Source organism: Rhipicephalus sanguineus, chromosome 6, assembly GCF_013339695.2.
Source record: "Rhipicephalus sanguineus isolate Rsan-2018 chromosome 6, BIME_Rsan_1.4, whole genome shotgun sequence".
Classification (NCBI taxonomy): domain Eukaryota; kingdom Metazoa; phylum Arthropoda; class Arachnida; order Ixodida; family Ixodidae; genus Rhipicephalus; species Rhipicephalus sanguineus.
Window position 1 is genome coordinate 171395070 of NC_051181.1, and position 14956 is coordinate 171410025.

General features: G+C 47.1%; 1 protein-coding gene across 1 annotated transcript in view; it reads left to right on the plus strand.

Moving 5' to 3' along the window:
• Nucleotides 1-14749, plus strand: part of LOC119397040 (activating signal cointegrator 1 complex subunit 3) — a 623467-nt gene extending 608718 nt beyond the window's left edge. Inside the window, exon 38 of the mRNA XM_037664465.2 lies at nucleotides 14601-14749. Coding sequence (XP_037520393.1) covers nucleotides 14601-14732 — 132 coding nt within the window. The 3' untranslated portion in view covers nucleotides 14733-14749. The remainder of the gene's footprint in view (nucleotides 1-14600) is intronic.
• Nucleotides 14750-14956: the final 207 nt, after the last annotated feature.

Below are 14956 nucleotides of genomic sequence, written 5' to 3' on the forward strand. Positions count from 1 at the left end.
GTGGGTGTTGATGCCGAAAACTTGAGGGATCCTGTGTTCGTTAGCAATATGGTTGAACAGGCGAGTTCGGGCTACGTGCAGCGCGCACCCATACCGGGAGCGGAAGGGCCTTCGGCGGGTGACCAGGCGGCACGTCGCCGCAAGGAATAGGGCGAGACCATAACAGCGCCTGCAACACGAAAAGGTGTCGCAGGTGAGTTGCCGTGACCATGGCTGCGGTGCTGCCAAGCCCAATGGGGGCCGTGCAGGGCCTGCATGAATATATGCGTTCCGGTGGCGAGGAGGACGTTATCTGGAGATCAGCATTTGTTGCGGTCACGTCAGCTGGCAGCGATGTCCTGTGCACCGGTTCGCGTAGTGGGCGTTGATGCCGAAAACTTGAGGGATCCTGTGTTCGTTAGCAATATGGTTGAACAGGCGAGTTCGGGCTACGTGCAGCGCTCACCCATACCGGGAGCGGAAGGGCCTTCGGCGGGTGACCAGGCGGCACGTCGCCGCAAGGAATAGGGCGAGACCATAACAGCGCCTGCAACACGAAAAGGTGTCGCAGGTGAGTTGCCGTGACCATGGCTGCGGTGCTGCCAAGCCCAATGGGGGCCGTGCAGGGCCTGCATGAATATATGCGTTCCGGTGGCGAGGAGGACGTTATCTGGAGATCAGCATTTGTTGCGGTCACGTCAGCTGGCAGCGATGTCCTGTGCACCGGTTCGCGTAGTGGGCGTTGATGCCGAAAACTTGAGGGATCCTGTGTTCGTTAGCAATATGGTTGAACAGGCGAGTTCGGGCTACGTGCAGTGCGCACCCATACTGGGAGCGGAAGGGCCTCCGGTGAGTGACCAGGCGGCACGTCACCGCAAGGAATAGCGCGAGACCATAACAGCGCCTGCAATACGAAAAGGTGTCGCAGGTGAGTTGCCGTGACCATGGCTGCGGTGTTGCCAAGCCAAATGGGGGCCGCGCAGGGCCTGCATGAATATATGCGTTCCAGTGGCGAGGAAGACGTTATCCGGAGATCAGCAGTTGTTGCGGTCACGTGAGCTGGCATCTATGTCCTGTGCACCGGTTCGTGTAGTGGGCGTTGATGCCGAAAACTTGAGGGATCCTGTGTTCGTTGGCAATATGGTTGAACAGGCGAGTTCGGGCTACGTGCAGCGTGCACCCATACCGGGAGCGGAAGGGCCTCCGGCGGGTGACCAGGCGGCATGTTGGCGCAAGGAATAGCGCGAGACCGTAACAGCGCCTGCAATACGAAAAGGTGTCGCAGGTGAGTTGCCGTGACCATGGCTGCGGTGTTGCCAAGCACTGCATGGAAGTATCGTGTCGATGGTGTGCAACGGGTGCCTTCCGTACAATAAGAAGCGTGAAAAGCCAGTAATGCTTTGAGGGGCGGTATTATAAGCGTAGGTGACGAACGGCAGAATGACATCCCAATTGGTGCTATGGGCGGCGACGTACATGGAGAGCATGTCGCCGAGCGTGCGGTTAAAGCGTTCGGTTAGGCCATTCATCTGCAGGTGGTAAGCAGTAGCTTTGCGGTGAACAGCATGGCACTCTTTGAGAATGGCTTTGACGACTTCTGACGAGAAGTCACGGCCTCGATCGCTGAGAAATTCCTGGCTGGGGACCATGACGCAGTATGAATCGGTGTAGCAGGAAGGAGGCAACATCGCTCGCTGTAGCCGCTGGGAGGGGGGCGGTTTTGGTGTATCGCGTTAGATGGTCCACAGCGACGATGGCCCAGTGGTTACCAGCTGACGTCGAAGGAAGTGGTCCATATAAATTGATGCCGACGTGCCCAGACGGACGGTTGGGGAAAGGTAATGGTTGTAGACCTGCTGGCGACACGTGCGTGGAAGGTTTTCGGCATGGGCAATCGAGGCAGGAGCGAACGAACTTCTGCACGTAGCAGTGCATCCCTCACGAGAAGTATCGTTGTCGAATGCGGTGGTAAGTTTTGGATACCCCAGAGTGCGCGCATTGTGGATCAGAGTGGAAGGATGCGCACATTTCAGAATGCAGACTTCGGGGTATCACTTGTAGCCACTGGTGGCCGTTGGCGGTGTAATTGCGTCGGTGCAGTCGGTCGTCACGAATGGCGAAATGGTGGGCTTGACGACGCAATACGCAAGTGGATAGTGTTGTCGACGGATCAGTGAGCAAGTCTATCAGCAAGGTGATCCATTTATCCTTGTGCTATTCGGTAGCGATGGTGTGAACGTCAATGGAAGAAACAGCAATGTAAGATACTGAGCTGGGGGCATTGTTGTCAGGCAAGGGGGAGCGCGGGAGGTCGTCCGCATCAGCATGCTGGCGTCTGTTGCGGTACAGCACGCGGATGTCGTAGTCTTGCAGGTGAAGTGCCCAGCGGGCAATACGGCCTGAGGGATCCTTCAGTGATGACAGCCAGCATAGTGCATGATGGTAGGTGACGACATCAAATGGGCGACCATACAAATAAGGTCGGAACTTCTTAAACGAGTGGTGACACAAAAATTCGAACACAATTTGACTGTTGCATCGCACTAATGGGTGTCCATAGGTGCCATCTGTACAATATCAGCCACAAATACAGCCTGAAAAGTATTTGATTGAATTTTGAAGTTCGTGAAAGTGCCGAATCGGAAATAGAAGAAAAAAGCGATGAGTCATCATGCGGGGCCTTTTTGTAAACAATGTACGTGGCTAGTTCTGGCCGGGTTACCAGAGGTGTGTACGAGACGGGACAACGCTGGTGGCGACACATGATTATGCATAGCCTAACAAGAGACCTACAAAATAACATTACAGTGACTTACCCGCTTACTAGTGAGATACTTAGCAACTCACAGGATTCTCGTTGCTTTTCTTTTGCGACAAGAACAGCAACGCGATGGAGAAAACAGAAAACAAATTATTGTAGTTGGACAAAACGCCACAAGATGTCGCTACCGGCTCTGTAGCTGCTGCTACTGCTGCAGCCGTCAACAGCTCCAGTAACCAGGTATCCGCTAACGTTAGGAAGTCTATAATAGACAAATTAAAGCTGTCTACTGCCGGGATCGTATTGCGCAGTGTATAGATAAATGCTTCGGCGTTCAGACAAATGAACATGGGATTGGTATGCCTCGAGAACGCAGCATTGCCCAATCTAAATATGAGTCAGTAAAGCGTACATCACGTCACTTGCATGTTACACATAAACACCGTTACAGAGCGCCAATGTTGTGATTTTACTGCTTCCTTCGTCACTTTTCAACCTGCTACTTTACAAATGATCGAAGCGAAAATGTTTCAGCAAGTCTAATGCTGCGGCTGCTCCAAGCCTCATGGGAAATGTCGCCTCAGTTGGATGACGACAATAAGAACAAAATCTGACCATTTTTACACTCCTCCCAGCTCTTTCATCCATCGCCGCACTAGATAAGCAACGTTGTTTGATAGTTGAGGAAACAAGCACTCGCAACGCTCAATTTCATTTCATTTCATTTTATTTACCCTCAGGGCCATATGGCATTATAGAGGGGAGTGGAAATAACGTTTACATCAAAAAAGAAAGGGAAAAAAAAGAAAGAAAATACAGCATCAGAATATACAGCATAGAAAATACATATTATACAGCAGAATGTACAGCAGAGAAAATACAGCAGGAGAATAAACAATGCAACAAATAAAGATTATACAATAGTAGCTGTGCAACGACGGTGAACATAATACAATTTTGAGTAACGTTTAACTCATACAATACTGAGTAATGTTTGACGGAAAATATTGTTATTAGTAATAGTGACGATGTCTTCGGGAAGGTGGTTCCAATCTACTGATGTACGAGGTATGAATGACCGATAAAAACACTGGGAGTTGCAGGATGCGATGCCAACCTTATGACGATGATCGATGCGATGAGATATGTACTGAGGATTGAGGATTAGTTGGTTATGTAGGGTGGGATGATGAAATAATTTGTGAAATGTGCTCAAACGAGATATGTTCCGACGGGATGCAAGGGAAGGAAGGCCTAAGCTGGATTTCATTGAACTAATACTGGCGATGCGATTGTAGTTAGAAAGTATGAAACGGGCGGAGTTATTCTGTACGAGCTCAAGTGAAGTAACCAAGTTATCGTGGTAAGGATCCCATACTGATGATGCATATTCAAGTTTGGAACGTATTAATGTTTTATACAACAGTAGTTTTAGTGCAGATGGCGCTTTTGAAAAGTTACGACGTATGTAGCCTAACATGCGATTAGCATTATTAGTAATGTATGCGATGTGGGGTGCCCAAGATAAGTTAGATGTGATAAGAATGCCCAGGTATTTATACGAGAAAACTGGATCAAGCGGGACGTTGCTTAAGTAGTATTTTGGTGGGGTGTTAGCAGATCTGGTTACGCGCATTACCTTACATTTAGCGATGTTTAAGTCCATTCGCCATGTGCTGCACCAAGCTGCTACGGTGTTAAGGTCAGATTGGAGGCTTAAACTGTCATTATTACTGGTTATTTCACGAAAAATGACGCAGTCATCTGCAAAAAGATGAATGTTAGAAGAAAGTGAAGACGTGAGGTCATTAATATAAATTAGAAACAAAAGTGGACCAAGAACTGACCCTTGCGGTACACCTGAGTGGACTGCAGCAGATGACGAACTGTGATTGTTAGCAGTAACGTATTGAACACGGTTATACAAGAAACACTCAATCCACTTGAGTAAACTATTGTCAATATTTAGTAGGCTCAGTTTGAAGAGTAGTAGTTGGTGACAGACTTTATCGAAAGCCTTACTGAAGTCTAAAAAAATGCAATCAGCACATGATGAACGGTCTAAAATCTGATGCAGTTTGTGAGTGAAATATATGAGCTGTGTTTCGCATGAAAAATGTTTGCGAAAACCATGTTGTGCTGGTGTAAGAAAAGAATTCGATTCAAGGAAGTTAATGAGGTTGGTGAAAATGACATGTTCTAATAACTTACAGGAAGTGCTTGTTAACGAAATAGGGCGATAATTTTTCGCAGAGTGTTTATTACCCGACTTAAAGATTGGAACCACCCTCCCGATTTTCCATTGTGCAGGAATGGTTGATGTATCTAAGGACTGTTGAAAAATTTTGTTAGTATCACTGAACTGTAAGTAACGGTTCTTTTCAGAAATTTGGTACCAATGTTGTCATGGCCAGGGGATGAGTGAATAGGCAAGTTATTTATGAGTTTAGCGATACCAGAATGATCAATGGAAATTGGTGGCATGGCAATATAATTGAAGTTCAGTACATGGGGTAGGATGACGTTATCAACTCGAGAAAAGTTGTTTTTAAAAGTGTCATTAAGAAGATCGGCGCACATGTCAGTAGGGACTGGATTTTCAAAATCATCTACTAGAACTATGCTGTTATCTGGTGAAGGGTTAATTAAGCGCCAAAATTTGCGTACATTATTTGCAAGCATATCTGGGAGAGTTCGAGAAAGAAAATGTAACTTAGAGGATTTTAAGGCGGTAAGGTAAGCGTTGTGCGCAGTTTTGTAAATCGCCCAACGGTCTTCAGAAGGCGCTAGTTTTGCTGATCTGTAAAGTCGTTTTTTACGGTTAGAAAGGCGTTTGATGTAGGTGTTGTACCATGGTGCCTGGTGATTAGAAATTATGGTTCGGTTAGGAATGTATTTCTTAGTAAGTTCGTCTACTTTTGCAGCAAAAATATCCCAGTTCGATTGGACAGAGCGATCACTGAACTGGACAAAGAAGGAAACAACGAAGTTCGACAGTTCGTCATTAATGGCATCGAAATTTGCTTTATTGTAATCGACTATGATTTTTTTCTCTTTGGTTCGTTTTGGGGGTGGCATTTTAAGGTGAAAAGCAAGCAGAGAATGATCACTGATACCAGGCATATAAGTGATTTCAGAGGCTAAATCGGGCGAGTTAGTCAATATTAGGTCAAGGGTACTTGAAGTGGTACTGGTTATTCTTGTAGGCTGGGTCACCAGTTGACATAGGCCAAAAACAGAACACATATCTACGAAATCCTTGGCCTGTGCTGAAAAAGGTGATAAGCTTGGTGGATCAGTGTTCCAATTTAAGTTGGGCAGGTTAAAATCACCTAGTAGAAACAGAGGCGTGAAAGGAAAGCGCGAAGCAACCATGTTTATTGAATCGTGGAGTTCACTTAGGAACGTTTCCGAAGATGAAGGCGACCGATAACATACCCCTAGAATAATTTTTAAGTGACGAATTGTTAGCAGAACCCATACTATTTCAATGTCGTGATTAATCTGTATGCATGACGATGGAAGGCATTTTGATATAGCTAAGAGCACGCCTCCCCCTCGGCGCACTGTGCGATCGCAGCGATAAATAGTAAAGTTTTGCGCATTATCAAACAATTCATTGTCATGCGTATTTGAAGAAAGCCACGTTTCAGTAAGTGCAATTACATGAGCGCCGCACGAATCTATCGCGGATGATAAGGAGTCAGACTTGTTAGTAATGCTTCTTGTGTTGGAATAAAGGAAGGATAGCTTAGCTGGAGAAGCAGGTAATAGACCATCTCCCCTCTTGCTTCCCTATTGTGAACTGTTTGTAGGCTGGTGTCGAGCGTGGCCTGCATAAGAAGTTTGTGATTGCGATTCTTCGACGATGCCAAGGTTAGTATTGTAGATATAACACTTGCCGTTACCTAGCATCTTATTGTAGCGAAGTTTAAAGGATGCAGGATTAGGCTGGTTGGTACGAAATTCAGTTAGCTTTTTGCGCGCCAGGCGGGTAGATGCTGAGAAATCTTCCGATACACCGATGTTTCTTTGCTTTAATTGACCTCGGAGCGAAAAAAGTTGCTCTTTAGATTTGAAGTCAGTCAGCTTGACAATTATCGGGCGGCACTTGGTAGGAGCAAAGGAACCTAGCCTGTGTGCCCTCTCAATCGTGCTGCCTGTGAAGGTACTTAAAACTGACTTTATTTCAGAGGTCAGTTTGGCCTCTGTTTCCTGCCATGTTTCTTTGGAATCGGGAAAACCATAGAAGAGAAGATTGTTTCGCCGTGAGCGATCTTCCAAGTCATCGAGTCGTGACTGAAGTGAAAAATTGCGTGCTTCGAGGTTGTTGACCGAAGCATGCACTTCAGATAGCTCTCCATTAACTTTCTCGAGGACTTCAGATTTTTGCTCGAGGTCGTCGAGGCGCTTTTGTACGGCGATAATCTTTGCCTCTATGTTCTTCTGGCCACACTTAATTGACTTCATATCAGCTGCTAATTCGTTCTGAACCTTCGCACTTTGTAATGATCGTGTATGAATATCCTTGATCAATTTAAAAAGAACAGGCATTTGCTCGGTTGGGTTTTCAGGCAGAGATTCGATATCTAATAGATTTTCTGAGCGTGTAGTTGGTCCCGGATTTGTTTCGATGTCACCAGAGCGTAACAAAAGCAATGTCACTGAAAAACAGTCTAATACAATTTCCCATAACGTTTGTGGACACGGGAACACTAGCAGAAAGGCGTCATCTGATTTCCTAGCAAATAGCGGTAATGGTTTACACACCTGCATGTTGAACAGTAGATTAGGAAAACTTGACGTGATGCTGTTCCCGTGTCCACTGAAGGAAGGTCGGTGAAAGCAGCAGCTTAAGTTCTTCTCTGGGCGTGATGTCAGGGTCGATGCGGTTGGTAGTCCGTATTCCACAGCCGAAGAAAGCTTAGCCGGCAAGTGCACATGCCCGGAGTCGATCCCGGACGAAAGCACTATCGGCACCATCGGCGCAGCAGGGGTGGTTATCGGGCTGGCAAAGGCAACCGCTGACCACGACAGCAGGAGTAATGGTAATTCCTGCATGTTGAACAGTAGATTAGGAAAACTTGACGTGATGCTGTTCCCGTGTCCACTGAAGGAAGGTCGGTGAAAGCAGCAGCTTAAGTTCTTCTCTGGGCGTGATGTCGGGGTCGATGCGGTTGGTAGTCCGTATTCCACAGCCGAAGAAAGCTTAGCCGGCAAGTGCACATGCCCGGAGTCGATCCCGGACGAAAGCACTATCGGCACCATCGGCGCAGCAGGGGTGGTTATCGGGCTGGCAAAGGCAACCGCTGACCACGACAGCAGGAGTAATGGTAATTCCTGCATGTTGAACAGTAGATTAGGAAAACTTGACGTGATGCTGTTCCCGTGTCCACTGAAGGAAGGTCGGTGAAAGCAGCAGCTTAAGTTCTTCTCTGGGCGTGATGTCAGGGTCGATGCGGTTGGTAGTCCGTATTCCACAGCCGAAGAAAGCTTAGCCGGCAAGTGCACATGCCCGGAGTCGATCCCGGACGAAAGCACTATCGGCACCATCGGCGCAGCAGGGGTGGTTATCGGGCTGGCAAAGGCAACCGCTGACCACGACAGCAGGAGTAATGGTAATTCCTGCATGTTGAACAGTAGATTAGGAAAACTTGACGTGATGCTGTTCCCGTGTCCAATACAGCAGACGAAACAGCAGCGCTGACAACATGGCAGAACCTGGCCAGTGACGTCACTGGCTCTCACGGTCACCCGATAGTATTTCTTAACGAGTAGGCGGACTACATCGCAAGGCCACAGAGTGCTCTTCGAAATCGAAACTGCCTGCGGGCGTCATATATGAGCAGATAATTAAATATTCGTCTCGCGCTGGGGCAAATGAGTTTCGCTGCTGCGAGGCGTCCGCCGTTATTTTCGTTTCTCTGCCTGGTTCAAAAATTGCTAGAAGTGGTGATTCGCTAAGCTCTCTGCATATAGCCTGCCAGTCGTTTGAGTCAAAAACAACATCATGCTTCAACAGCAAACGCCAAGTAAAGTGCGCTGGGATAGTGACGGCACATATTTGCAAAAGTAGCTGACGACGCCTAAGAGCCTCTGTACCGCCTGTTTGTCTCGTGGTGCCGGCATTTTCAGCAGAGCTTCGACCAAAGCAGGGTCAGGGCGTATGCCCCTGCTGCTGATAATGTCAGAAAGAAACAAAACTTCTTCAACGCCGAACAAGCACTTTGACGCATTGAATGTCAGTCCTGCTTTTGCTGCTACTAGTAGTGCATTATTGAGCCTGTCGTCGTGTTCTTTTCGGGTAGCACCCCAAATGAGCACGTCGTCGACATATACATGCACGCCAGGCAAACCATCAAATGCCTCGTTGAGCGCTTTTTGAAAAACTTCGCTTGCCAATGAAATGCCAAAAGGCAGTCGAAGAAACCGATAACAGCCAAAGGGAGTTGCGAAGGCGCATATTTTGGAAGACTGCTCATCCAGTGGTATCTGATGCAATCCGGTGTTAGCGTCAAGCCGAGAAAACATCTTTGCTCCTGATAGCTCTGCTTCTATGTCTTCTCGGCGCGGCATCTGATAATGTTCTCTCTTAAGGCATTCATTCATTTTTCTCGAGTCCATGCATACCCGCAACCTGCTGTCTTTTTAAGCACGATGACCAGTGGGCTTACCCAATCTGTCCGGCTGCTGACTTTTTTAATGATGCCTTCCGCTTCTTTCACTGTAGTTCAGCACGCAGAGGTTCTTGTAGCACCAAATGCACTCGTCTGGCTGGCTGGATGACGGGCACAGCACCCTCGCGAAGGGTGATCCTGTACTCGCGCTTTACACAGCCTGTTCTTGAAAAAGCTGCAGAAATTCATTGACGATCGTGGAGGGGCTGTTGTTTGTTACGGCATCAACGTTCCGTTTGATCAGCCTCAGGCCGAGCTGTTTGGTGACGCCGTTATACGATCGTAGAACCACGTTACTTGCTTTCACTGGACAGGCTTGAATTTTCCGGAAAAGCGACAGCGGCATCAAGTTTGCTTGGGACCCTCTGTCGATCTTGAAATTAATGTCCTTGCCTGCAATATTTGCTTTCATGATCCAGTCCCAGTCACTGCTAATGTTTCCGATGGTGATGTCCAAAACATCAAAGTCATCGTTTTGGTATGGCTTCTTCCTCTCGTCCTTTACCTCGCAGATGGCTCCGCTTGATTGGCAGCATGACGCAAAATGGTTACGCCCCTTGCACAAGTAGCAAGTTTTCCTGTAGGCTGGACAGCGCCGTGCAGCAGGAACACTTGAAGCTTCGGCTCGACCATGCTGCAAGGACGTGGAGCTCTCCATCAGTCTTCTGCCGCAGCGAGTTCTGACGTGCTGATGTTTCCGCCGCCTTGCATAAAGCCACGGCTTTGTCCAACGCAAGGCCCTTGTGCCTGAGCAACTTCTCCCGCAGCTTCGACGAATTTGTGCCGAACACAATTTGGTCGCGCACCATCTCATCCATCATCATTCCATACTTGCAAAACTGCGCCTGCTTCTTCAGCGCACGTAGGAACTGTTCGAAGGGTTCAGCTTTGCTCTGTAGTCGAGACCGGAAGGCGTGATGCTCATGAATTGTGTTCTCTTGCTCGACGTAGTATTTCTCGAGCTTGGCCACCACCGTGCCATAGTCCTGCTTGTCTTCGCCTTCATCGAATGTAAGGTTGTTGTAGACTTTCAGCGCCTCGTCACCAGCCACGCTGAAGAAAAGGGCTGTTTTTGCTGCCTCTGACCTCAATTTTTCAGTGCACTCCATGGCTGCCAAAAAGAAATCAAATTTTTGCCAGAAGAGCTTCCACGTTCTTCCCCCTTTGGTCGAGAGGCCCAGAGGCTCCGGTGGCTTGATGTACTCCATGCTTGTGGTGTTTTGAAGGCTGTGGTGTAGGCACTTGTTACGGTGCTTCCTTCATCGTCTTGCAGGCAAGGCTTCAGTTCCGCACTTCTGACACCATGTATCAGCCGGGCCACATTCAATGAAACCCACACGCATGTCATGACAGTAGTGAACGCCTGTGTTTATTGTCGTTAGTCTTTGTAACAAACAAGGGAAAGGGTTTCGTAGATAGTAAAGAAAGGCATGTGTAGTTCAACAAAGATAAGTAGCTTGCGCTCTTTGGCCTGATACAATACAACTCAGACTCGGATATAGTCTGAGTTTGTGTGAGTTTGAGTAAGTAATATTTTGGTGAATTTGAGTCTGAGTGAGTCCAGCTGAGAAAAATTTTAGTGAGTTTGAGTCTGAGTGAGTTCACTTGAGAAAATTGTGCCAAGTGTGAGTCCGAGTGAGCTCTAAGGTCAAAATATATTTCACGAGTGAGTCTGAGTGAGCTCCACATTTTTTGCCGACCTATGGTATACACACATACAAAGCTGAAAATATGAGCTAATTACAAAGCAGTGTGTACAGTATGGAAAAGTGGCAACACATAATTCAGGCACAAAGTCACCAAGAAAAGAAAAGAAAAGAAAAAAGACAGCAAGAGCAAAGGGTAGTTTATAGCTCGTGAGATTTGAATGTAGAAGCGATAGGAACTGGGATAATGTTTTGCAATTAGATATACCCCTAGGAAGTCGGTTCCAGTCCATGGAGGTGTGCGGAAAAAATGATTATTCAAACACATTCGTGTGACAGCGCGTTTCAAGTACCTTATACTCATGATCACAACGTGTAGAGATGAAGTGAGGGGGGAAAATGTACAAACTTTTATTGATTCCTGTGAGATCAGAGTAAATTTGGTAGAGAAGTTCTAATTTCGTTGTTAAGTGGAGTTGAGCTAGGGTTCTCCAGTCAAGGTTGTCTTTAAATAATGAAATGCTGCTTTTATAGTTGTAATTACCAGAGAGAAACCTGGCTGCGCAATTCTGGATACACTCAAGTTTATTCATAAGACAGGAGAATGACAATACGAAGGATGACGATACGACCGCCCTCAATAAAAGTGCTACTTTGTGAACGCATGTGTTTGTTTGTACGATCTGTCTGTGCAAGAAAGGTTTGCTTTCTTTGTAGAATAGACAAACTGTTTCCAGCCACAGCATCAAAAGCAGTGGATGTTCTTTACGAAGCCTTAATGTAAGTGAGAGACATGATGACGTATTAGAAAGCAGTGAGCAAATTCAGCTCAAACCCAACAGCTTGAAATGATTCTCGTGCAGTGCAATAACTCACTACGTTCTGCTGCTAAAGAAAAGGGTTGTTTCTTCAGTTATTTGCCTCAGGTCAGGGGCGTAGCCAGAAATTTTTTTCGGGGGGGGGGTTCAACCATACTTTATGTATGTTCGTGCGTGCGTTTGTATGTGTGCGTGCATATATACGCAAGCAAAACTGAAAAATTTCGGGGGGGGGTTTGAACCCCCCCAACCCCCCCCCTTGGCTACGCCCCTGCCTCAGGTGTTGCATTTTGATGGGGGTGCAATACAATGTGCCTGAGTGTTTACATATAAGTCCGCATCAAGCAGTCTTGGGTGATACATTATAATCAGAAAATGCCCCACTACAACTTTATTCCCATTTAACCCATGTCTTGTATTGCTACATTGGATGAGATAATTTAACTTGGGTCTAACACTCATGTGCTTTCCGACTGCTATAACAGAATTTCCAACTCTGGTTTTGCTCTCACTAGAGAGAACAATGCTGTGATGAAAAAATAAACACTGAAATCCGTGGCCACATCAGACACTGCTTGTTTCACGTGGGTATACTGAAGGCTTTTGCAAAAGTTGTATTGACTGCAGCGCCTGTTTCACAGCATGACAGTCAGCTATGCAGTGATCCCACTCCAACTGCCAACTGCGCCAAAGTGCGCCAAATTGGATTTACTGTGCCATCCTGATAATATCGACGAAAATTGTACCAGACTGCGCCAGAGTATCAGGTTTGGGGGCGTCTATCACTGGCAATTGCACCGCCGGCACGTCAAAACTTGTGCAACTTGATATTGGGGCCGCGAAAGTCACAACCACAGACCAAGAATTATTCCCCTGAATAAATGGCGCTTGAGTGTGCATCCCGAGTAAGCCACAATGCCATGCACGGCGCCGACCCAGCTTCTGTTGTGCTAGTCGTCTCGATGGCAAAATGCACTCTCCTCACAAAGGTTTGTGACGTCTAGGACAATCGGTAGCGAGAAAGTGTGGCGGCGATTCATCGGCGGACATCGTCTGTTCTAGAAACGCTGCTGGTAGCTCGTCCTGCTCGAGATAGCGCGCGCGCCAGCGACTGCGCCCTTTGAGCGACGCAGCCCCTCCCCTCCCCTGGCATCCCTTCATGCTCTTTATGAAAACTGGCGGGGCGTGTCCTCTCTGTTTGATAAACAATCAATGGCAGGCCTCGCACGTGGGCTGATGTTATCGCATGCGCCCTCTGCACAATGGAGATGGAGCCGCGTTCGTCGCCATTGCTCGCGAGCTTTTACTCACGGGTAGAACATACGATGCGCGGGGCGATGTTACAATTTTGACTTCATACGGATAGTGACACCAAGGGCAAAAGCCTGTCAAGTGTGTCCATATTGTCACGTGGTCGTCACGTCGACGAATATAATTGCTGTAGCAATAAAAAGAAAAAAAACAACTGAGAAGCCGTTCAACTTTGTGAGGTGGATGACCAGCAAAGCTGTTCGGCACACGGCACAGAGGTGACGTGGTGGAGGCCATTTTGGTATGTAAGGCCAGGCTGTTAACAACTAGGCTCTTAACGTTCAATACGCAAGATTAATGCGAAAGCCCTAGGTGCCCCATCAACCGCGAAAATTAACTGTTGGCTTCGGCGGCGTCAACACGAGCAATGCAAAAAATCATCACCATGTGATGGCGTCATTATGACGTCATAGATCGCCAAAACATGCAGCGCCATCGTGACGTGACAGGATGGCGTCATCACATGACATGGTCGCTCTGCACTGCCTCCGTGATCGGTGCAATGATCACAGAGGCACTGCAAAATCAGGTGAGGTGCAGAAAGCTTGCAAGGCCTCTGATCCTGGAGGCAGTGCATAACTATGTTAGGTGCAGAAACCTTTCAGAGGGGGGGTGAAGGAGGATCAATGCATCGAGCGAGAAGAAAAAAAAAGGGAAGATGGCTTTCGCCTTCAAGTCGCTGAAATAATCGCTGAAGAGGTTATTCAGAACACTTAACTGCATGACGCCCTTATTTTTGCATTATCAAGTGAAATATGAAGTGCTCCTGAGATGATTTTCTTCATGAGATTTGCAATGAATCGAAATATTTCTAGCTCTTCATAAGAGCCCCATAATAATTATTCAGGTGCCGGAATGTAAATGCAACTTGATTCTGCAACGTACTCCAGGATGTGAAATTAGCTGCTCCGGAGTGCTCCCAGATGCAAATTACCTGCTCCAAAGTGCTCCAAGATAAAAATTTTTGCTGCTCCAAAGTGCTCCAAAATGAAAATTTTCCTGCTCCAAAAATTGCTCCAAATCAGAAGCCCTCGTAGCATCACTGGTTATGCTCAGTTAGCACACCTTCTCTTGTGGACAACCGTACCAGTGCGCTGTGCATGTCATTCTGCTGGCAGTCTCAATGAAAGCTCGAAGCAGATGCTTTAAATGGTAGATATTGCAACTAAGTGCCACCATATGCAAATAAATATGTGTTAACATTTAAGGGCACATTTCTCAACATCACTCATAGGCTTAGTGTTTGGCTTCACTTTCACATTGAGACATGTTTCACAGTTTAACAAATTATCAAAGGAATTTTAATTGTTACCTAACATTGCTCTGCAAATTGCCGCATTTGCTTCAGGTAATTGTGACGATGCTTTATAAGCCAGCGTTCACTGAAATAGATTTCTTTTGTTTGCAGCTCACCTTCCGAGCACCTCAAGAAGCTGGTCGAGTCATTTACACCCTGTTCCTGCTGAGTGATTCATACTTGGGGCTGGACCAGCAGTACCCTGTGTACCTGAATGTGCAGCCGGCAGGCAGCAAGGCATAGTTTTTTGTCAGTGCATGGGCGAGCATTCATAGTTGCATCTGTGATGTACAGTTGACTTTAAATATATTTATGAAAGGACGTTGCAACTTTGTGCTGCATCCATGTGGATTACACTGTAGGATTCCAATGCAACGCAATGCCATGTTCAGTGGCGTACCAACTCGTTCGCGAGTGGGGGGGCTGGCGTCGCTCACTCTGTCCGTCGTGTATATATATGAGGCGGA